The sequence below is a fragment of the Schistocerca gregaria genome, chromosome 4 (genome assembly GCF_023897955.1).
Source record: "Schistocerca gregaria isolate iqSchGreg1 chromosome 4, iqSchGreg1.2, whole genome shotgun sequence".
In the NCBI taxonomy this organism is placed as follows: Eukaryota; Metazoa; Arthropoda; class Insecta; order Orthoptera; family Acrididae; genus Schistocerca; species Schistocerca gregaria.
Genome location: NC_064923.1, coordinates 567,123,575 through 567,149,385, shown reverse-complemented (window position 1 = coordinate 567,149,385; position 25,811 = coordinate 567,123,575). Strand labels below are relative to the sequence as shown.

General features: G+C 42.5%; 1 protein-coding gene across 1 annotated transcript in view; it reads left to right on the top strand.

Moving 5' to 3' along the window:
• LOC126267996 (synaptic vesicle membrane protein VAT-1 homolog) overlaps positions 1–1,050 on the top strand; it is a 72,389-nt gene extending 71,339 nt beyond the window's left edge. Inside the window, exons 7-8 of the mRNA XM_049973359.1 lie at positions 317–555; positions 631–1,050. Of these exons, the coding sequence (XP_049829316.1) occupies positions 317–555; positions 631–702 (311 nt within the window). The 3' untranslated portion in view covers positions 703–1,050. The remainder of the gene's footprint in view (positions 1–316; positions 556–630) is intronic.
• Positions 1,051–25,811: the final 24,761 nt, after the last annotated feature.

The following is a 25,811-nucleotide window of genomic DNA, read 5'->3' as shown; positions in this document are numbered from 1 at the left end:
CAGCTCGTCCTTAAGTTTACCAGAGCAGTGTACTTGTATTTTCGGAAAACAAATTACAATAGAAAAAAATGCCTCTGAGCATTATGGGACCTAAAATCTGAGGTCATCAGTCCCCTAGAACGTATAACTACTTAAACCTAACCAACCTAAGGACATCACACACATCCATGCCCGAGGCAGGATTCGAACCTGCGACCGTAGCAATCGCGCGGTTCCGGACTGAGCGCCTAGAACCGCGAGACCAACGCGGCCGGCCAGGTGCTATTAACTTGTAACATTGGCTGCGAATGAAACATTGGATTAAATTTTTTTTCAGGTTCAAACAGCTCAGCTACATATCCAAAAGCGTGTTGGTTGGGAAAACCGACTTGGAACAGCGGAAATATAGCCTCTTCGGAGATAATCAGGAAGAACGTGATTGTAACGGGTGTGAATTCTGGGGACTTCCTGGAAAACAGTCCTCAGGGCGCACGATGTGTAATGGAACAGATATTTCGATTGCACGCCAGCCGGAAAATAAAGCCCATAGTTGACTGCTTTTTATCTCTCAGCAAGGTGAGTATTATGGTGTGAATGTTGAAGGAAAAATTTTAAAAGTGCTTGATGCAATCATAGACTTTTCGGTTCCAGGTAACTGACGGTTTGCGGAAGCTGAGCAGCAGGAAAAACTACGGCAAAGTGGTTTTGGTCGTACGGCTTTGATCAGCTAAACAAATGAGAAAGCGGGACTGAGTTCAGATTCCATAGTTTTCACAAGTAAGAAGTTTAAGGGCCAACGAGTGGGAACGAAAAAGTATGCAAGCGTTACAAGACGAATCTGAAAAAGGCACAATTTAGAGTCGCTGAAAGTCATGACATATTTACTCTGAGATAATGCGAGACTGTGATGTTTTAAAACAGTAATCCTAGTAATTCTTGGGAATTTTATTATTCTTGTAAAGCAGCAGCGTTGTTTCCATATTGCTGACGTCGTAAAAAATATATACCTTGCTTGCATTATAAGAGATTTTACTGTACGCTGTAAAATATACCAGCTTTATTTATTTGCTACTGATGCATTCTTCTGGTTCGTATAGTGACTGAAAATGTGTCATTACACATATGAGCACACAATTTGGTAAGCAGCTATGTTTACGGGCTATGTTCTAGTGCTGTGAAACCTAGCTGACAGAGATACTCATCCAGAAATTCGTCAGTAGCAAACGGGTTTGAATAAAAATTGCGGCTATAAAGGAGAAAACGATGTATTTCTATTTATTATGTCTAATACGTCTCTGAAAATAGGGTAATGGTTTATCATTATTAATGACGCTTCAATGACTTGGAAGTCCTGATCAAAGAACAGAAATATTGGGCAGGAATTATCGTATGAACCACTCAAGCCTGTTGCCTCTCATGAGCAGCGCGGGCTTTAGACACCACGCGACGAACGAAGGCGCAGCAAGCACTCAACAGTGAAAAGTGGAAAACACACCTTGTACGTCGAGTCTAAGTGTTACTTAGAAATAAGCGTAACTTAAACCTTCCTGCGTACTGCAAATGGTAACACTTGACAGTTTCAACCAAATACAGTATTTCTCTCACGAAAGTGTCAGTGTCAGGACACGGATTTATACACAAGAAAGTGGACAAAGCGAACATGACATTGTTTCCCATCAAGTAAAACTCGGCATTCACCTTTTTTCATCCATCGTTTTGAAAATAATTTAAGGTCGAAATTGGAGTGAGAATAAACGAAAAATTTCACAGTAGCAAATAGATATGGAGTCATTTCGAAATTGATGTTTCGTACGGAGATCAGAGAAAATGAGTGACTTAGTGCTGCTCACGAGGTTTCATTTGTCAATAAAAAATACAAATGCAAAAAGTTCAATATGAGAGTCTTCTCAGTGTGTGGCATAGTATTGCTGACACCGTTGAGAGAGAAAAAATGTCATCAATGAGAAGCGACAATGAAACATGACGGTGTGTTAGCTGATATTTGAATGAAAATGTTATCTTTGGTTAATATTTAGCTTTTTAGGTTTCCCATCGTTAAAGTTCATTAATAGAAATTGCTGGTGATGTATTTAATTCGTCGTAGACAGACATTGTAACACTAAAAATGGTTCAGATGGCTCTGACCACTATGGGACTTAACTTCTAAGGCCATCAGTCCCCTAGAACTTAGAACTACTTGAACCTAACTAACCTAAGGACATCACACACATCCATGCCCGAGGCAGGATTCGAATCAGCGACCATAGTGGTTGCCCGGTTCCAGACTGTAGCGCCTAGAACCGCTCGGCCACTCCTGCCGGCTGTAACACTAAATTCCATGTGAAATCTCTCGCCGAAATTAGATATCAAACAATTTGGATTAACTCCAGTGTTCATTTATTTGATCTCATACTATTTAACTGGGAACATAATTGTAACGGCTCTTTGTCACACATATGCCAGCAGCACAAAAAATTATATAAAGTCCATCTAATTAGAAAAAAAAAACATAAAATATTGGCAGGGCCAGGTCCGCCTTGTTCTGCGAAAGAAAGTATTAGTATCTGTTGCGCTGATAGAAAGAAAAGGTTTAAATTCAATTTCGCAGCTGAATGGCGGCGATCTGGTCGATCAGGTGCTGATAGATTGTTTTGCAGTCGGCCTGCTATGAACGCTGAAATAATGGAGATATCTGACGCAGGGAACACAAAACTACGGAATGAAGTCCTGAAATAATCAGCTTTAAACAATTATCCATTTTATCAGTTAATTCATTATATACACGGTTACAGACCAGATATAGCTGCATAAGCTGCTATCACATTTACGAGAGCAAGAGAACAAAAGAGAAGACAAACAAGAGAAGAGGAGCGCACATTGTCTCCTCTACATACAGAGAAATCATAGCTAATAATTCTCTTTAATACAATTACCATAAAATGTCTACACGACGCCTCTTGTCTGTGATTCAGTATATTAATAAGTTTTACACAATTTATTATTTTTGATAATAGGATTGTCCATAAGTCCACATGATTTCATTCAGTCTCATATATATTTCATCGAAGTGCATTTTGTGACAACGTATAGCGACGCCACAAAGCCCCCTGGAATGACCATGTACAGGAATTAATTGAGTGTGTAGTGGTTATTCTACTGGCGTTTACTGCTACGGTCGCAGGTTCGAATCCTGCCTCGGACATGGATGTGTATGATGTCCTTAGGTTAGTTCGGTTTAAGTTCTAGGTTACTGATGACCACAGCAGTTGAGTCCCATAGTGCTCAGAGCCATTTGAACCATACTGGCGTTTCTTTGCGTCGATCTCCTCCATCACTGGAGTCTTCTCCGACGAGGTTGAAGGTGTGATGTTGCGTAACGCCCGTCCGGAACCGAAGGTCGAGCTCCAGATCATCCACGGACGACAGCTTGGCTGCTGCAGCCAGTGTGCTGTGGAACTGTATCCCTGTACTGCTATTCCGTGCATCTGCTGTGTTCGTGTTCATGAACTCACTCAAACGTGGCATTCGACACAGTTTCAATCAGATGTTACACGCTGCGGAGGAAACGCACGAAGATTCCTTATTTATTATTAATCATTCAGGATCAGTACTGCAGAATATTTGATGGTGGTAAGTTCCTGTAGGACCAGAATGGAGAGGTCATCGGTCCCTAGGGTTAGACACTACTTAATCTAACTGGAACTTACACTAAGGACAACACACACACACCCATGCCCGAGGGAGGACTACAACTTCCGCGGCTACCCAGCACCGCTCAAAATATTTGTCTTGGCGTTGCATTTCATACATATTCTACTTCGTTTTGACACATTGTCATATGTGCTAAGTACAGTTCAGTATTTGTAAACACACACTATTTTGGTGAAGTTTGACAGTTCACAGCTAGCGCGGACTCGCCGATACGCCGCAACTCACGTACATTCGCCGTTGCTGGCAATTGCAGAAGCATACCGATTGTTGGCTGCGAATATTTTCAAGCAGTTGCAAACGCATTGGGCACAAACATTTACGTACGTCACCAATGTCTCCCAGTACTCATTGTTTTTGTACAGAGTTTAAGTGCATCCTAATTTCAACTCACAACTTGATTTTACGAATAAAATGGATTATATCGTCGTTCTTGAAATAACGTCCAATATTTGCTTTGTCCTCTACCAAGAGGTTTCCTTTTTATTTATAAACTCATTACTTCACAGTTAAGTGGCACAAACACATTTTACTAAAAGTTCCTGTTAGTACACAAGATACTTATAAATTTTTATGTACACAGTTTTTAGTTTGTGTTTGTCTTGTGGACAATAACAAATTCTTTTGGTATCCACATGAGATACATAGTTCTGTACCTTGCCCTAAGTGTTCATGCTCTATTCATATATTCCTACACCTGTGTCAAATACCGGACCACAAAATTTGCGGGCCTGGCTACAGACTGGCCTGACTACAATAATTGGCATAGATTTTATGCTCAGGTATATTATTACCGAATTTTAAAATTCCTATGGAGATGTCTCCACTAGGACGACAGTGGATGTTCCGCAGATTACATGAAGCATATACGTCCCTAACTAAAGCGTAATTATTAACTTAAGAACATCCAGATGGTATTGTATTCTATTCGAATTCGTCTCTGAAGGATGCACAAAAGATATCTGATTCTAACTACCTCTTTTCATTATTTAGTCATTCTTATACTGACTGACACGGCTATAATTTCTCAACACATACCCTGATCTATACATAAACATACTACATAATTATATTACACTACAAGTACACTGAAACTTCAATTGAAAATATTCAAGTACTTCTTATGGCAGGCTGACTTATGAGAATTCACCTTTTGTTCATAGCTTTCTTTTTAGTCGTTTACAGCGAGTACTCCATCTTTATGGCATAAAGTTGAAGAAGTACTAGTGCAGGCAGTTGTTTTCAAATATTTCTGTCGGATGATGGCCAGTAAGGTTACCTTACAAACTAGTAGCAAGCCATTAGATACATGAAAGTGGCGAACAAAGATCTACCATATTACACTTACATCTACTATTTACACGTTTTACACGTCAAATACGTATTTCTTAATTTCCTTACGGATAAAGTGTCTTGGTCTGGCAAGTTTTTATGTCAACTAATACATAGCTACATCTATGTGGAATGCTGATGATTTGGTATGAACCTGCATAAAACTGTTGCCATTTCTTATTCTTTCTCAGTAATACAGAGGACGTCAGATGACATCCCAGTAACATCATATCATTCGTTTCAAATGATTGTGTCCTGTTCACATGAGAGTCACACCTTGCTTTTTTTTGCCTGAGCGCATAGAGACAAATTAATCAAGGCTTCAGTATGGCTATGGTAATGCTGTTTGGTCTGCCTACGAAAGTGTGGTAATGGACTCAGCCATTCAACCCTATCTGCTTTACCCATCAATACCTCAGCTGGTGCATATCCTGTTGTGGCATGAGGTCAGTTATTATGAATCTTTTCGAAGGATGGTATACAAAATACCCGCTTCGTATAGTGGTTAGGTACTTATATCCTCATACGTAGATCAAATTCTTTGCATATTCTATCAACTGAGCTTGCCTATGGGTGCAAGCATGAAACTAGAAAAGCATTGTCAGTCACTCTCGCCTGAGAAATGTCGATGTTAGGTATATAAACCTTCACTAAGTGCCTGATCACAGCACAGCACAGCACAGCACAGATATTGTCACTGTATACAATTTCATGTATACTTAATCCAAATTCTGGCATTTGGTAACCATCCTGCAAGGTCGATTGATACTAATTACATTGGATTTGTGGGTATGCAATACGTTTTTGTTTGATCAGTTCATGTGTTTTACCTTTTGGCAGATGTCGAATGTTCATACAATATTTTACACTTCTCTCTTTATATTCTTTGCGTGGCAGTACAGTTTCATAGTAGTCACACACTGATTTATGCCGACGTGCCCCATGTCACGTGCATATACAACGTGAAGTCATTGAAACATTTTTGAGATACACAAACATACACTCACATGCACACACACACGTGAAGTCATTGAAACATTTTTGAGATACACAAACATACACTCACATGCACACACACACACATACACACACACACACACACACACACACACATACACACACACACAAACACACACCATCGAACAGATTCACAACCTTACAGTGGAACAGGTTTGGATTTTCGAATTTTTTGTTCTAGCTAAAGGACATGCCAGATCCTGTGACAATTTTGTCATTATTTCTGTCCATACTTGATTAGTGTTATGCAGAACAGACATATTGCGACACATCTGCAGAAACTTTCGCCTGTACGTTTGATCCTTAATCAACAGTACTTTATATTCCAATGATTGCACTATTAATTCTGAGTTTGTCCACGCCTCACAGTAAGCGAGACAAGACGTCTGCTATTACATTGTCACTTCCATTAATATTCATGGTCTTTAACTAGTAATCGAGGGGAGTAAGAAAGCATTGCGCTAATCGATCAGGCAATAGCTTACACTTCAACTGAAAACCTAACGCTTTGTGATCACAGTACACTTTTGTAGGTTCACCGTAAATGTAAAAGTGTAACTTCTATGCTGCCCACACCACCACTGAGGCTTCTAATTCCATCACAGAATACAAGCGCTCATAGCTTGTGAGTATCCTACCTGTGAAACAGATTGCCCGTATCTCTTTTCCACATAAACTTCTTCTACACTAGTGGCCATTAAAATTGATACACCACGAAGATGAATTGCTACAGACGCGAAATTTAACCAACAAGAAGAAGAGGCTGTGATATGCAAATGATTAGCTATTCAGAGCATTCACACAAAGTTGGCGCCGGTGGCGACACCTACAGCGTGCCGACATGAGGAAAGTTTCCAGCCAATTTCTTATACACAAACTTCAGTTGACCAGCTTTGCATGGTGAAACGTTGTGATGCCTCGTGTAAGGAGGAGAAATTCGTACCATCACGTCTCCGACTTTGATACAGGTCGGATTGTAGCGTATCGCGATTGCGATTTATCGTATCGCGACATTGCTGTTCGCGTTGGCCGAGATCCAATGACTGTTAGCAGAATATGGAATCGGTGGATTCAGGAGGGTAATACGGAACGCCGTGCTGGATCTCAACGGCCTCGTATGACTAGCAGTCGAGATGACAGGCATCTTATCCGCATGGCTGTAACGGATCGTGCAGCAACGTCTCGATCCCAGAGTGAACAGATGGGGACGTTTGAAAGACCACAACCATGTGCACGAACAGTTGGACACGTTTACAGCAGCATGGACTATCAGCTAGGAGATCATGGCTGCAGTTACCCTTGACGCTGCATCACAGACAGGAGCGCCTGCGATGGTGTACTCAACGACGAACCTGGGTGCACTTATGGCAAAACGTCATTATTTCGGATAAATCCAGGATCTGTTTACAGCATCATGATGGTGGCATCGGTGTTTGGCGACATCACGGTGAACGCCCATTGGAAGCGTGTATTCGTCATCGCCATACTGGCGTATCAGCAGGCGTGATGGTATGGGATGCCATTGGTTACACGTCTCGGTCTCCTCTTGTTCGCATTGGCGGCACTTTGAACAGTGGACATTACATTTCAGATGTGTTAGGACGCGTGGTTCTACCCTTCATTCGATCCCTGCGAAATCCTACATTTCAGCACGATAATGCACAACGCATGCTGCAGGTCCTGTACGGGCTTTTCCGGATACAGAAAATGTTCGGCTGCTGCCCTAGCCAGCACATTCTCCAGATCACTCCACAATTGAAAACGTCTGGCCAATGGTGACCGTGTAACTGGCTCGTCACAATGAGCCAGTCACTACTCTTGATGAACTGTGGTATCGTGTTGAAGCTGCATGGGCAGCTGTACCTGTACACGGCATCCAAGCTCTGTTTGACTCAATTCCCAGGCGTATGAAAGCCGTTATTACGGCTAGAGGTGGTTGTTCTGGGTACTGATCTCTCAGGATCTATGCACCCAAGTTCCGTGAAAATGTAATCACATGTCAGTTCTAGTAAAATATATTTGTCCAATGAATACCCGTTTATCATCTGCATTTCTTCTTGGTGTAGCAATTTTAATGGCCAGTAGTGTATTTGAAACAAGCAACATCCCAGCCCATAAGCAGAAGCATCAGATGGTAAATGAAATCCTTTTTGCATGTTCTGATGGTATGACTAGTTTGTGTCCAACAATGGTCTTTCGATTGTCACAAATTCTTGTTGGCATTCTGTTCATCATAGCCAAGGTGCGTGTTTGTTAAGTGAACCCAATACTGGTTCGCTGTTTAGGGTTTTATCGGGTACGAAACGCCTAAAAATTGACAAACACATTTAGTTGCTTCATGAAGGAAAGTCAATTGCTCTCATTTTCTTCGTATCAGGGGTATCACCCAATGGTGAAATGATACATTCTAAGAAATTTGTTTGGTACCTGCTGAACTTCGACCTTTCGAGGGTCACAGCCTACACAAATTTTCTTAGAAACTCTTCTAGTAGCTCCAGGTGTTCCTCCCACATCTGTGTTGTGATCAATAGATCGTCTACATACAGTGTTACTCTGTCCAACAATTCTGGGCCCAAGACAGTACCTAGAGCTATTATGAAAACACTTATGCTCTCTGGTACACAGTGTCACTCTGTCCAACAATTCAGGGTGCAAGACAGTACCTAGAGCTATTATAAAAACACTTATGCTCTCAGGCTAAATGGTAGTATCTTAAACTGCTAACTTCTACCACTGAATATAAAGGCTGTATGTATTTTAGGTTCCTCTGTTAAGGTAATTTGCCAGTAGGAAGATTTTAAATCTGTGGGAGTAAGGCAATTTACCCTACAGAACTTTTGTATCTGTTCATCCAAGTTCTCTGACCTGGTATGAAAAGTTATGATAATTCAGTTTATCTCCCTGACATCTAAAACAAGTCGGGGCTTTCCTCTGGATTTGGTTACCGCTACTACAGGCCTGCTATATGGTGACAGGAGTGGTTTTATTATCCAACATTCCGCCATCTTCCGAATTTCTTTCGTAACAGAATCCTTTTTGGCCCAAGGTGCAGAATAGTTGGCATGATAGTAAGTATTGTGTGGGAATACCACTATTTTGTATTGTTACCCATTGACAGTGCCTGGTTTGCCAGAAAACACTGGTCTGAATTTACATAACAGCTGTGATAATTGAACTTGCTGGCCTGTGTTAATATATTCTGACTCTTCAGTTTCCTAGGCAATCGAACTTTCAATTCATGGTAAGTTACTTTACTCAGACTCAAAGTAGCAAATTTCTTCGCTGTATTGTGTGTCACAAATTTGCAGCACATTTGGTCCCCTGCATAGCACCCAAATGCGCTGACAGTATTTGTCATGCACCTCTTTAGTTTTAACCATTGCCAGTAAAATCCTCCTCCCGTCATCATAATACTAATTTTACCTTTCGAGAGGTCCGTGTTTCTTTCTCTCTCACGGGGGAATTCCAGCTGAATAAATAGGCAACTGAGAGTTGGTTCAAATGGCTCTGAGAACTATGGGACTTCTGAGGTCATCAGTCCCCTAGAACTTAGAACTACTTAAACCTACTAACCTAAGGACATCACACACATCCATGCCCGAGGCAGGATTAGAATTGAGAAAAACGGACGTAGCTGGTGGAATACTTAACTTTAATCCATTAATGGCGAACGTCGCTCTTGACGGTACATGATTTACAATATCAATAGAAACTGATCATGGCGCCTTGCTAGGTCGTAGCAGATAACATAGCTGAAGGCTATGCTAACTATAGTCTCGGCAAATGAGAGCGTAGAAGTCAGTGAACCATCGCTAGCAAAGTCGGCTGTACAACTGGGCGAGTGCTAGGAAGTCTCTCTAGACCTGCCGTGTGGCGGCGCTCGGTCTGCAAACACTGACAGTGGTGACACGCGGGTCCGACGTATACTACCGGACCGCGGCCGATTTAAATGCTACCACCTAGCAAGTGTGGTGTCTGGCGGCGACACCACAGATTTGGTTGGCTGTCACCTGTAACTTCTACAATTCGCATATTTTGGTTACACTGTGGCTGGTGTGCATATGGGTTTAATGCATTGGCACTCCCTCGATTATTGTTACTTGATGCATTTGGGTTTTTATTCGGCGGTCCTAGATTATTATTCTACGACCCTGAATAGCTTCCTTGCCCCGTGTTTCGTCACTTCTCACTGTGGTTCGGACTCGAGTTATTCCTTTCCTCGTGTCCTCGTTTTCTGTTGAATGACTGATTGCCATTCCCGTTTTGTTGCCTATTGCCGTTACAGCTGTAATCATTCCTCTTGTTCCCATTACCATTACCATTTCCATGTGCGAATGGCTACGTTTTTCTCTTTTCGAAGGAGATGAACATGGTTTCTATTGTCGCCCCCATTCTGTAAGTCTTCCTGTATTAGTTCAGTTGAATCCAACACAGACTTAAATTAACTACTTTCTGACGAGTATTGGGTGGTAATCTAGCTTTCAACTAGCGGATCACATCCCTACTGTAGTCGGCTCTTCCCGATAACGCGTTTTATTAGTATACCTGTCGAAAAATTTACGTAATGACACCTGTTTTGGATTGTAAGATTGAGGACTGTCGACTTGTTACCTTAAACGTTCCTGAATCCTCGATGTCAAAAATTTGGGTGTCGAAAAATTTACGTAATGACACCTGTTTTGGATTGTAAGATTCAGGACTGTCGACCTGTTACCTTAAACGTTCCTGAATCCTCGATGTCAAAAATTTGACAGGGAATACTTTTACGTATCGGTCTTACGTAGTACACGGTTCATCTGCTTGTGTTGCCCACTTAGCCTGTTAGCCTTGATTATGTGAGAGAATGAACGCGATTCTCTGCTTTTCACTCCATGCACTGGGCAAAATATGTCTAAAGCCTTCGATAAACACAACCTGGTAAATCGATTTCTGTCATCTGTAAATGGCAAGAAGTGTTTGTGCTTAATTAAGTTTTCTTCCATCAGTCTATCTGATAGTGGAGGCGCTGCCTCCCTACCTATGAATTGTTGGCTTTCTATATGGCTATTACATTCCGATTTACCGGCGTATTGTGGTCTGCAATTGCACAGAAAGCTTCGTGCATTGCTTTACACTCCATCACATGGCACATCACTGTTCGTTGTATGTTTATTGCTAGCTACTGGGCTATGATTTTGACCGAAACATTCCCCCGCAACACATCGACAGAGTGTTGATACGCTTTTGCTTATTAGCTGTGTCGTTCGACTCAGCTGCAGAACTAGTAGTCTAACCATCATTGTTCGGTACTCCGTTTGTTAAACCTGAAAATCTATGCGCTCTGTAAGCTCTGTATCTTTCGTATCTAACCCATATTGAAACAGAGAATGTCTGTACTTAGTTTCCTCGGAATATTTTTTCTCTTCGTCTTTATTAAGCCCACAGAATTTTTCCGTTAATGTCCCTTCTTTTTCTTTCAGTACTAAGTGAGCAGATTTCAAGTTTTCTAACTGTGTGGACAACTGTTGCACTAATTCTGGCAAGTCCTTACATACATCCTTTATATGCTTAAAGCGTTCATGTAATTGTTTCTGTGCCTCGGCTAATAATCCTTCATCGCGTTCCTTTTCGCACTTTTTAATGCCAATTCGCGTTCTTTATCTTGCTCCTCTAGTTTGCATAAAATTTTCCGCAAATGGATCAGAAACAGGTGAACATATAGGTATACTGTGTTACCTATCTACTTCATGTTCCTAAATCCTGTCTTTTAAGTATCTGTTCACCCGTGCTTTCCATCTGTTCACTTTCCACGAATGACGGAGCACCTATTTCATTAACTACATTTGTGTCACGCCGAATTCCGGCTTCAAAAAGTTACGATAAATTATCTATGTTAGATTCATGCATAACTACAATAAGAGTTAAGCGTTGGCTATCTTCGTGGTCTATGTGTTTGTTTGGTCTGCCCATAGTTAAGTTACACACAACATTGAAAGTAATTAAGGCAAAGTACACAAATCTCTACACAAAGAAAAGGAAGGAACACAACTATGTGAACAGCACAATAGGAGTAAACGATTTAGTGCAGCACAACTACTATAGATTTCAATACCTGGACCAAATGCCTCCTCTACCTACGCCCTTGCGACTATACAGCGATCGGAATTGTACGCTGCCGTCCGTACCTGGTGGGTTCAGCGTTCCTCTCAGGTTCTGTTCTTTCTTCTCACATGTGATCTCGCTCAATAGTCATGAAAAAACATTCATTTAAGCAATTAATACACCATGTAATGTTGCCTCATACAACAGTGTCCGTTTATCTGTACAACAATTACATCGGCCACACGTTGGGCACCAGTATTATGACGTCTCTAAAAATGTTAATATAATGAGAATTTATTTGAATGATTATTGATTATTACTTTTGGTTACTATTCAGCATTTTATGTTTACCTTAATTCATTAATAGAAATTGCGGCTGATGTATTTTGGTTGGGTTCGAGCCTACGTACGTAACGTTCCGTTTACTAACTTTCTACCGAATTATTTCACTGTGTCTTGTAATGAATTATTGAAATTAATAATACTTTCTACCTTAGCTAATATAAGAGCATGATTTTAAAATCAACGGATAACACACATCTGTGGCTAGTCCAAACACATTATGTCATAGAGAGATTGTAACAGTAAATTACATGTGAAATCACTCACCGAAATTAAATAACTAACAGTTAAGGTTATCTTCAGCACTGATTTAGTTGCTCCCACACTATTTAACTGCTGAAATGATTGTAACGGCTTTTCGCTGCACGTAACAAGGACAGCAACACGAGAAATTATTTAAAGTCCACCTAATTGGAAAAAAACTACGAGGGCCAATCAATAATACAAGAGACAGATTGGTCTGGAGAAAACAGCGATTATTTTTAGAACACAATTCTTTTCTATTTTTCAGCATGATGCCCTTGAACATTTATGCACTGGTTCCAACGGGCTACAGGCTTGGTTATTACGCTGCAAAGAACTCTTTATCTTGATGTTTGAACCAATATACCATAAACTTCCTCGTTGTCCTGCAACTTCTTCCCACGTAATACCTCCTACAGTGCACCAAACAAATAGAAATCACTAGGTGCTCAATCAGGACCATAACGGGGATGAGGCAGTACTTCTCAGAATATTTTGTCGCTAGTTTCACGGCTTCGTTCAGCAATATGAGGACGTGCCTTATCTTGCTGGAGAATCACACCTATCCTCTGAGATCCACGACGTCTCTCATGACTGGCTTCACCTTGTTTAAAAGCAAATCCTAGTAGTATTGACTGTTCATTGTACGCTACTCTTCAAGATGATCACAAAATTTGGACGTTCAGCATCCCAAAACACCGTTAACACGACTTTTCCTACTGATGCTTGGGTTTTGAATTTTTTCTTGACAGGTGAGTTGTGCTTCCTCTCCATGCTTCGTCTTTCTGATTCTGACTCACAATAGTGTACCCAAGTTTCATCATAAGTTAAAATTTTGTTGCCGTGCTCACCTTCTCTTTCATAACGTTCCTGTAGCACTGTGCACACTCTCAACCTTGTTTCCTTGTGCAGCCTTTGGGACCCATCTTGCACATGTTTTGCGGTACTTCAGCTTGTTACAGATAACGTTATAAACTGTACCAGTACTAACTTGAACCTCACCGACTATCACACGGCGGTCGGTGTGAATAATATCATAAATTCTACTTTCAAGTGAGGGAGTTTAAACTACAAGTGGTCGGCCAGAACGGTGTCACTGAGTCGCAACCACTTTTGAACTGCTCTACCCACTTGTAAAAATTTGCATGATACATACAACCTTCGCCATAAACTTTAGACATTCTACAGTATATATTCACTAGTTTCTCGCCTTCAGCAAGTAAAAAACTAATAACAGACTATTGTTGAACGAATGTGGACGTTTCTAGCATACTCGCCATCTTGAAATGTATTGTCGAGGTTATACAAAAAACAATCTTGATACGTCGGCTTATCGGTGCTCATCCCAGTAATGCCAACTTAAAGCCATAAAAGTACCAAACTTGTCCTACTAACAGTTTTTTCTCCAGACCAATTTGTGTCTTTAATTGTTGAATGACCCTCGTGTAAAATATTGGCTGCGGCAGGTCCGCCTAGTTCTGTGAAAGAAATTATTAGTATTTGCTGTTTGATACGCGCTCTGCTGGAAAGAGAAGGATTTAAATTAAATTTTGTCGCTTAATGGCGGCGATCTGGTCGATTAAGCGCTGCTTCATTGTTTTGCCGTCGGCGTGCTATGAATGCTGAAATAACGCGGATATTTAGCACAGGACAAAAAAACTACGGAATAACCAGGTCCAAACAATTACCTGTTGCAACAGTTAATTAGTTACATATAGGGTTACAGAAGTAACAGTCTACGTAAGCTGTTATCACATTTACAAGAAAAAGAGAGACGACGAGCAAGAAAAAGGGCGTATACTTTCTCCTCGATATGTAGGAAAATCATAGATAATAATTCACGTTAATAGAATCACCATAATATGTCTGTACGACGCATATCGTCTGTGATGCAGTGTATTAAGAAGTTTTAACAAATTAATGGTTTACCCATACGTCCACATGCCATGTTTCGCTAATTTCATTCCGCCTGTATGTATTTTACCGTTTTCATGACAACATAGGAGACGCCGTACGAAGACGTCCTCTTCAGAGACAAGAATAGGACGCGTCCGTAGAGCATGACAGTCTAGCTTTGTAGTTGCGAAAATGCGTTTCCCGCATTCGTACAAAATAATGTGTAACGTTAAAATTACAACACGGATGTGAAACTGAAGATTTGAAAGGTGATATGAGAAACACCCTGTAATGTCGACACATTGTTATGGCTTGGCCGGCACTTTGTGTTGCATTAACTGGCCATCACGCCGCTGCTTTCACATTGTGGAGACTGTAAACGTTCTTGACATATAAGGACTAGCGGAAAAATAAATCGAAACATGAAGAAGCATCTGTGCGAGATAAAAAAAAGTTGGTAGGCGTGTTTCTCATCTGAGAGAAGCAGTATATTGAAATTGCACGCCAGTCGCTAGTAGCGCCAACGTCACCACGAGGACACAAATCAGGTTTGCTTTAAATAGGGCTGTAACGGTCTTGAACGTTAGTTACCTTTGAAGTTGTACGTGGTGAGTTGGTATTACACAAGAATGCTGTTAAGGCGACAAAGATGCCATTATCAACACTTGACTGAGTTTGTACGATGTCGTATAATAGGGCTTCGAGAAACTGGATGCTCCTTCCGTGGTATTTCAGAAAGATTTGGTAGGAATGTAAGCACTGTAGATGATTGCTGGCAGCGGTAGTCATAGGAAGGTACGGTCACAGGAAGACAGGGTTCCAGACAATTACGTGGCAGCACCGAGAGGGAAGATTCTCGTTTCAGCGTATGGCTGTGGTGCATCGTCCTCCGTCTGCAGCATCAATTCTAAAAGCAGTTGACACCACAGTGACATAACGAATTGTTACAAATCGGTTACGTCAAGGGCCTCGGTTCCCCTGATGGCCATATGTTGCTTATAATGAGGCTAAGTGACCACCTACAATCAACCTATCTGCGGCCAAGACACACTGGATCTACACTTGCAGATAGGGTATGTGGTGCGATTTTCTATGAAAGCAAGAGCACTCACGTTGTTATCCTACGCACCATGACTGCAAATCTGCACGTCAGTCTGGTTGTTCCACCTGTTGTACTGCCATCATGAACAGCGTTCCAAAGAGTGTTTTCCGACAGGATAACGATCGTCCACATACCGCTGTTGTAACCCAACATGCTTTGCAGTGTGTCGAGGTGTTGCCTTGGCCTTCTCGATCACCAGTTTCGTTTCCAGTCGAGCACGAGTGAGACATCAGCGGACGGTAACTCCAGTGTCATCATCAATGGGCACGTTTTATACTTGCTTTCAGTATTCTGGCTGCGACACAGGTTTCAAATTTACAATGGCTCTCCTCGCGCTTACATTAACCTGTAAACATGCGACATTAATCATTTATATACATTACCTAGACAAATGTATTTCCGAAATTTCATTATTTTACATGAATTATTTCATGGTGAGGGGATTTTTTCCTTCTGCGTAATTAGCGATTCGTCGATTGATTTTCCATGCAGCCATGCTACACTACTGCCCATTAAAATTGCTACACCAAGAAGAAATGCAGATGATAAACGAGTATTCATTGGATAGATATATTATACTAGAACTACCATGTGATAAGCTTTTACGCAATTTGGGTGCATAGATCCTGAGAAACCAGTACTCAGAACAACCACCTCTGGCCGTAATAACGGCCTTGATAGGCCTGGACAGTGAGCTTGGATGGCGTGTACAGATACAGCTGCCCATGCAGCATCTACACTATAGCACACTTCATGAAGTGTAGTTACTGGCGTATTGTGACGAGCCAGTTGCTCGGACATCATTGACCAGACGTTTTCAACTGGTGAGAGAATTGGAGAATATGCTGGCCAGGGCAGCAGTCGAACATTTTCTGTACCCAGAAAGGCCCGACAGCACCTGCAACATGCGATCGTGCATTATCCTGCTGAAATGTAGGGTTCTGTAGGGATCGAATGAAGGGTAGAGCCACGGTCGTAACACATCTGAAATACAAAGTCCACTGTTCAAAGTGCCCTCAATGCGAACAAGAGGTGACAGAGACGTGTAACCAATGGCACCCCATACCATCACGCCGGGTGATACGCCAGTATGGGGATGACGAATAGACGCTTTCAATGTGCGTTCACCGCGATGTTGCTGAACTGTTCGTGCAGATGGTTGTTGTCTTGCAGACGTCCCCATCTGTTGACTCAGGGATCGAGACGTAGCTGCACGATCCGTCACTACCATGTGGATAAGATGCCTGTCATCTCGACTGCTAGTGATACGAGGCTCTTGGGGTACAGCAAGGCGTTCCGTATTACCCTCCTGAATCCACCGAGTCTATATTCTTCTAACAAAGCTCCAATCCGACCTTTATCAAAGTCGGAAACTTGACGGTACGCATTTCTCCTCCTTACACGAGGCATTGCAACAACGTTTCACCAGGAAACGCCGGTCAACTGCTGATTGCATATGAGAAGTCGGTTGGAACTTTCCTCATGTGAGCACGTTGTAGGTGTCGCAACCGGCGCCAACCTTGTGTGAATGCTTTGAAAAGCTAATCATTTGCATATCACAGCATCTTCTTCCTGTCGGTTAAATTTCACGTCTGTAGCACGTCATCTTCGTGGTATAGTAATTTTAATGGCCGGTAGTGTACATCACGAAAAGGGCATTTAAGGAGAACGATCTCTATCCTGCATAGGTAACAAAACCTATTTGCGGTACTTAAGTCGAGCAGCATTGTGTGAACTGGTCAGTTCATGGACGTTGCTTTCTGAAGTTTGAGTTTGGGTACAGCTCTTTGAGCAGATGCTGCCGACAACCAGTATATAATGCTAAATGGCGCAACTGTTCTATTTGATTATTCCTTTCGTAACTCTTACACTTCGGTTAAAACCGTAACGCCCTCTGTCATAGTCCGAGGAAAGAACCACAGTGTATGAGGCGTCCAAAGGCCCCTCGGTCTGGTGTTGGGTACCGTGCAACACGTGATCACAGCACATGTGTCGTTCATGGAACACCATTTTCTTCTGAAATTATTTAGATGATAAACTTTTCCTGTGACTCTGTGACAAGGTACGCAACGTGTGGATTTATCAATTTCAGATATTCGTTCATCGTGTTCTACAAATTTGATCGAGAAGAAATACCTTCATGGCGGTTCAAATGTCGAACGAGATAAATTGTACATTAACATAAGAGAATCACGTGTATAAAATCATAATATATACAGTGTATTAACAACAACCTATCTCTATACTGCCTAACACTATTTGTGCTTACAACAGCAAAGCGTAACCGGGTAAAATATCAGGAAAGCCAGTACAGTGTGTTCATACATGACATAAACGGAAACGAGCAAAGTAGCAGGAAGACTGCTCCTTTCTCAGTTATATTAAAATGCCTGACAAAAGAAGTAAAGTGCCCAGAAGGGGAGGAGGAAGAAGCGAAATGGAACATCACGGGGTTGACATGGACTGGAATGTTACTTCGGTGGTCAGAAAACAGGGTAAACTTACAAAGAATTTGCCGGTATGAGCCCTCTTATCAGTATGGCGCTGCTTTCCCTCTGGCCTGGGCGCGCTCATTGATTAGTGTGGGAAGGACTGTCGTAAAGCCGCTGTACTCTCTCCCTGTAACTGGTCGTTGATATCCTGGGTACTGACACTGGGACGGAGTGTTAACGTATGAGCTGGACCCAAACATGTTAATAAAATTCAGTCGAGAAGTTTTGACTTGTCACATAGACCTGAATGCAAATAGGGCTACTGAAGACGCTCGTCACCCAGCTGGATTTTAACCGCGGACACTGTGACTCAAAACATTTGCCAGTACTTGTTATCGCAGTTCTCATTCTATAGTTTTCATTGCTTGTTATATAATCCATCGACTCATTTGGTACGATAAATAAACTGCACTGTTAGCAGCCATGGTAACTGGGGTTTACTGATAACATGTTTGCAACAAAACGCTATCCTTTGCGGCCAGAGCGTACACTTCTGTAATATCACATGACCTCCAGTCTCTACTATTTTCTACCGTACTATCCTGAGACACGACAACAGTCTGAAATATGTCCTTAGAAAAAGCAGCAATAAGCGATCATTTTATCATATTTCATACAATGATGTATCTGGATTTTTTACAATTTAATAAACATCCTCATTAATTAAACATTCCTGGCAGAATGAAACTGTGTGCTGCACTGGTAATCTAACTCTGCACTTTTGCCTTTCGCGGGCATGTGCTCTACCAACTTTTTTTTCTTTTTGATTTCCCTGTTGTCGCGTGCAGCCACGTTAACTACATTTGTTTTTAAAGGAAGTAGAGCAGTCAGCTTCAGGCTGGTGGACACAGGGCGGGCAGAACTCGAAACCCGAGGCGTAGCAACGATGCCTCCCCCTTCCCGTTCCTGCACCGCAACCTCCGATTCCTTTTTTGTGTGGAGCAGGACCACTGGTTAAACCAAACATCTTTATTCGTACAGTGTCGCTGTTCTGGGCCAAAAGAAGGTAACTAACAAAAAAAATTAAAGCATAGGAACATAAAGGCCATCTTTCCGGCAGAACGAACCAAGATCGGATACTACAACCGCTCCTATCGTCAATCAATATGTCAATGATTCCTTCAAACCCGCCGTTAAGGCACGTCCTCACGAAGAAAGGGTTTCTATGGTTCTGTCACTTGTTCCGCTCCGTTTCCTAAAATTGACATGCACATGCAGAATCAGCGAAAAAAAGTATGTCAAATTCAGAAGAACGCAAAATCCCCAAGACTGGCTAAGTTTCACAGAAGCTTGAAATTTAGTGCGCACGTCAATGCGAGATGCTTTCAATAGTTTCTACAATGAAACATTGTCTCAAAATATGGTAGAAAACCCATAGAGATTTTGGTCCTATACAAAGTACACCAGTGGCAAAAAACAGTCAATACCGTCACTGCGCGACAGCGATGGAAATGTTACCAGTGATGGTGCCACTAAAGCGGAGTTACTAAATACAGTTTTCCGTAACTGCTTCACAAAAGAAGACGAAGTAAATATTCCAGAACTCGAAACCATAACAGCTGTTAGCATGACTGACATAAAACAAGATATCTTAGGTGTTGCGAAACAACTCAAATCATTAAGAAAGATAAATCTTCTGATCCAGATGATATACCAATCAGGTTCCTTTCAGCGCAAACAAAATAACGCCTTTCTTAGCAATCATATACAACTGCTCACTGGACGAAAGGTCTGTTCCTAAAGACTGGAAAGAAGCACAGGTCACGCCAATATTCACGAAAGGAAACAGGAGTTACCCATTGAATTACAGACCCATATCACAGACCTCAATTTGCAATAGGATTTTGGAGCATATACCGCACTCGAACATTACGAATCACCTTGAAGAAAATGACTTAATGATACATAACCAACACGGATTCAGAAAATATCGTTCTTGTGCAACACAGCTAGCTCTTTATTCCCATGAAGTAATGAGCACTGTCGACAAGGGATCTCAGATTGATTCCATATTCCTAGATTTCCAGAAGGCTTTTGATACCGTTCCCCACAAGCGACTATTAATCAAATTGTGTGCATATGGATGTCTCAGTTGTGTGACTGGATTCGTCATTTCCTCTCAGAGAGATCACAGTTCGTAGTGATAGACGGTAAATCATCGAGTAGAACAGAAGTGATATCTGGCGTTCCGTAAGGTAGTGACATAGGCCCTCTGCTGTTCCTGATTTACGTAAATGATCTAGGTGATAATCTGAGCAGACCCCATAGATTGTTTGCAGATGACGCTGTAATTTACCGTCTAGTAAAATCATCACACGATCAATTCCAATTAAAAAATGATCTAGGGAGAATTTCTGTATGGTGCGAAAAGTGGCAATTGGCACTAAACAAAGAAAAGTGTGAGGTCATCTACATGGGTACTAAAAAAATCCGATACAGTCTGGGTATACGATAAATCGCACAAATCTAAGAGCTGTCAATTTGACTAAATGTCTAGGAATTACAATTACGAGCAACTTAAACTGGAAAGAGCACATAGATAATATTGTGGGGAAGGCGAAACAAAGACTGCGCTTTGTTGGCGGAACACTTAGAAGATGCGACAAACCCATTAAAGAGACAGCCTACATTACATGTGTACGCCCTCTGCTGTAATATTGCTGCGCAGTATGGGATCCTTACCAGGTAAGATTGACGGAGGACATCGAAAAAGTGCAAAGAAGGGAAACTCGTTTCGTGTTATCGCGCAATAGGAGTCACAGTGTCACTGATATGATACGCGAGTTGGGGTGGCAGTCACTGAGACAAAGGCGATTTTATTTGCGGCAAGATCTATTAAAGAAATTTCAATCACCAACTTTCTCTTCCGAATGCGAAAATATTTTTTTGACACCCACCTACGTAGGGAGTAATGATCATCATAATAAAATAATAGAAATCAGAGTACGAACGGAAAGGTTTAGGTGCTCCTTTTTCCCAAGCGCCATTCGAGAGTGGAATGGTAAAGAGGTAGTATGAAAATGGTTCGACGAACCCTCTGCCAGGCACTTAAATGTGAATCGCAGAGCAACCATGTAGATACGTTTAACGTCTCATATTCCTCATACCCAGCACACCGCCGACTGCAGGGAGAGTCCAAGAAGACACTAACCAGATAATTAGCAAAGTATTGACGGCAGCACGGGTGGTGTCTTAGACGAATGAATCGTTCTAATAGGAGGGCCCGAAAATCGAAAAAGTGGTTGTCACCATCCTGGTAAAGACACAGTGTGGTAAGACCCTTGCTCATGTCACTGCATTTATCATAGTATGTGGATATCGGACTCATTGCTGCAGAGGTCGCTCGCTGAATGAGGGCCAACATCAAGCTCGTAAACCTCCACATCTCTATGGCTGACCCACATTCCAGCATCTCAAGTGGTAGATGGCACTGAAGACATAATTGGGAATCTGCCATACATGTGGAATGGAGTCTCTGGCGATTCATATATTTGCGCTTGATTTCAAAATATCACGCAGTCTGGCGTCTGAGTCTAGAAGAGCGTCATGCAATGAACGCCAGACGACTGGCCATGTAACTGAGGGTAAACGGCTTTCAGTTGGATTTCTGGGATGACCTCGCATCCCCTGGCAGTAAACATCAAGGGGCATCTGCTGCCGCTCACTCGACATGTCAGCGTTGACGTGACTGAAGGCCACAAAAAAATCTTTAAGCTGAGATAGTGGCAGTGAAATAGGCACCACTGCAATTGGTGGTTCGTGAGAGATGGCGAATTCTTCTGTCAGATTTCCCATGGAGCAGCAGTGGTGGGGGCTTTGGTGCCATATAAAGCAGCTGCTCTAATCGGTACATTTACGATTAAAGACCGTCCATTGTGGTAGGGATGGTGAGCGTATTATGTTGCACTTTGATGATGGTTCCCATACTAGCGAAGCAACGAAAGACTACCTGTTAACTCCGTGCTGTCGTCTTCAGCATCAGGAGAACCAAGCTAGATAGGGTGTACTGGACACCAGATAGATGTTGACATAAGCCATCCACTGGGCCCTGTTCGAAGTTGCTATGGATATCTGTACATATGTCTTGTAGAAGACATGTGAGATGCGCCGTCCATCAACCGTTATACATAAAGATCATATTTGATCCTATCCTGGAACAGGTGTGGGACTAAGCTCCCTTGCGGGAGGCTGCCGGCAATGACCATCACTTCAGAATTCTTCAAGTTCAAGAGGATTCTGGCTTCGGCACGGTACTGGGAAGTCCAGTCCAGTGTTCCTTGGACTTCATCTGCATACACACAGCAGATGAAGTTATGGATTTCAACGTAAGCCCCTGTAGCTGGAATCGTAGTCCCTATACCAGTGGCTCCATGACATAGCATACAGAAATACCGACTGGGGGCAACTTTGCTTCACAGAGCGTGTGATAGCGAACTTGCCCGCTGTATGTCCATTGATCTTAACCTGTGAAATCGCGCCACACAGAAGAGGCGTGGCGGTGTTTATGAAGGACTTGGGGAAGGGCAGCTGCCGCAGTATTCTCAGGATAATCGTAACGTTTCCTGTCGAAAGTGTGGTCAAAATTCTGACAATAAAGCCACCTGCACGCGACATGCCCCTGCTAGTGCGATGTCTGCTGTAATCACTGAGTGCCATTTTGATGTTTCTGTCACCAGCGAGACACGTCTGATCTGTAGAGACAACTAGGTGCAGAATATTCAGGGTGCAGAATAGTCAGAATTCTCGTAATGATCTTGAAATCGCTGTTGAGCAGAAGAAGATTTAGGTAATGGTCAACTCTACTTCCGCCAGACAACTTGGAGACCGTCGAGACAGGCCGCAGCTCTCGACTGATACACATTTACAAGAAATGGTTCAAATGGCCCTGAGCGCTATGGGACTTAATTTCTGAGGTCATCAGTCCCCTAGAACTTAGAACTACTTAAACCTAACTTACCTAAGGACATCACAAACATCCATGCCCGAGTCAGGATTCGAACCTGCGACCGTAGCAGTCGCGTGGTTCCAGACTGTAGCGCCTAGAACCGCTCGACCACACCGGCCGGCCACATTTACAGAGCTGCAAGTTAAGTGTTCAACTTTTCCCGTCCTTTCCTCGTAGTAGTCTGTGTAAGAGATTTAATCTCACGTTTTTCTACGTGTAAATTCATTCAGTAGGTAGCACAGTAGTTTATTTTGTTTTGTTTCGAAGACAAGCGTCCGAGCGTTTAGTAAGCCAGTGAGGCTCGAACTCTCGGTTGATAGACATCTACAGAGCGGGACGTTAAATGTTTATCTTTTCCTGTCTTTTCATAGTAGTATATTTCTAAAATTTCGTGTGTGTTTCTGTATAAGAAGTGTAGGCTCGCATTTTGTAAATGTAAATTCTGCCAGTCTGTAACGTAGTTTTCATTTCTTCTGAACAGCCAGCTACGTGACTCATTGAGCCGTCGACGTCCGTCGTTGACACATCACGAAGATATTGAGTAGCATATTTAGTATTCTGCTTTTACACTTTACTTCTTCAGTTAGTCTTGCTGTGTACTAACGCAGGAAGAGCTGGCTGCAGTTAGCGAACAGCTGAATGCGCTTTTTGCTATGGTCAGTGCTATGCTTCGGGGTGTAGCTGTGGCGGAAAATCTAGCGCATTGCATGGGGCACCTCAGATGTCGCTTGATTCGACTACGGGCTCTGCTACCGAAGCAACTCCTAGCGCTCACAGTAGGGTGCGTGGCGGGTGGCAATGCGTTAGCATCGCTCTAGGCGGAGGACCAACGTCAGGCGTGTTATGGAGCCCCTTAGGCAGATAGCATTCAGAGCTTGAAACAAAGCCAGTATGCATTCGGTGTGTCTGCTGGGGGACCTTACCCGAGATGTGGAGGTGGCCTCGCCTGTACCTATCGAGCAAGCAGGGTGCAATCGTCTGCAAGTTGTGGCTCACATCTGTAGCAACGGCGACTGACTGTCACATGGGTTCTGACTATCCACAGTTCATGCAGGCGGCTGGCAGAAATGGTGAAGGTTGCTGGCCTCACGGAATGGTTGCAAGCAGAGCTCGGAATTTGCACCATTGTTCCCAGAGTTTATCTGGGTCCTTTGCTTTGATGCTCAGTGGAGAGTCTGAACCAACGGATTCGTCGAGTCTGTGACGTGCTTTACTGGAGATTTCTAGACCTGCGTTATCAGTTGGGGATTTGTAGGACTTGTCTCGATAGATCAGGGGTGCACTATACAAAGGAAGCATTTACCGGGTAGCAGAGTACTTTTGGAGTGTGCATAAGGATTTTTTTAGTCTAGGCGATATATGGAGGTACCTTGATTAACACTCGCTAGTCGATAAGCAGCAAGGGAAGTTAGATGGCGTTCAGAGTAAAGACACTTCGGCTCTCAAAATTTTATCAGTAAGTTGTCGAAATTTTGTTCCCTGATTTACTGCTCTCCAGGAAACCTCTCATGCTAAAAATTACTCTCGGGGTCAAAGGCAGGCTAAATCATGAAGTGGAAAATTCAGAGATGTTTAGCGAGACATGTAACTTGTATATAAAGGGCGGATTAGATGCCATAGGTGAGTTAGCGTAAAGTCGACAAAAATATTTTCTCTGCTGAGCTCGAAGTTGAGTGTGACAGTGAAACTACCTGGTCACGTACAAAAAGTCTAAATGAAACCAAATTAATTGTTGGATGTTATTAGCGCCCACTCGATTCTACTGCGACAGTTCTAGCGTCAATCAAAGAATGTTTCTAGTCAGTTGCACGTCAGTACCATTACTAGTTGGAGGCAATTTTAACCTACCGAATATAGACTAGGATGTTTATGGATTCAGCCAGCCGGGGTGGCCGAGCGGTTCTAGGCGCTACAGTCCGGAACCGCGCGACCGCTACGGTCGCAGGTTGGAATCCTGCCTCGGGCATGGATGTGTGTGCTGTCCTTAGGTTAGTTAGGTTTAAGTAGTTCTAAGTCCTAGGGGACTGAAGAACTTAGAAGTTAAGTCCCATAGTGCTCAGAGCCATTCGAACCATTTGTTTATGGATTCATTGCAGAGGGTAAAAACAGACAGCAGATATGCGAAGTGTTTTGAACACATTTTCTGAAAACTGTCTGGAACAGCTAGTTTGGTAGCCCACATGCATTGTAAATATCTTAAACCTTGTAGCTACAAATAGGCCGGACCTTATCAAATGGTTCAAATGGCTCTGAGCGCTATGGGACTTAACATCTGTGGTGATCAGTCCCCTAGAACTTAGAACTACTTAAACCTAACTAACCTAAGGACATCACACACATACATGCCCGAGGCCGGATTCGAACCTGCGACCGTAGCAGTTGCGCGGTTCCGGACTGAAGCGCCTAGAACAGCTCGACCACCGCGGCCGGCCTCCGGACCTTATCGACAAAGTCAGTACATAAAAGGGGATTAGCGATCATTATGCCATTATAGCAACTGTGGTTTGGTCTATGAAATCTAATAAATAAGTTAAGAAGGCTAGGAAAGTGTTTCTGCTAGAAAGAGCCCATAAGCACTTGTTAGCATCTCAGACAGTGAACTTGTAAGGTGACAGATTAAATCAAGGTCAATTTCGCACCTTACATAAGAGTTTTGTACATCGTAACAGGAAGG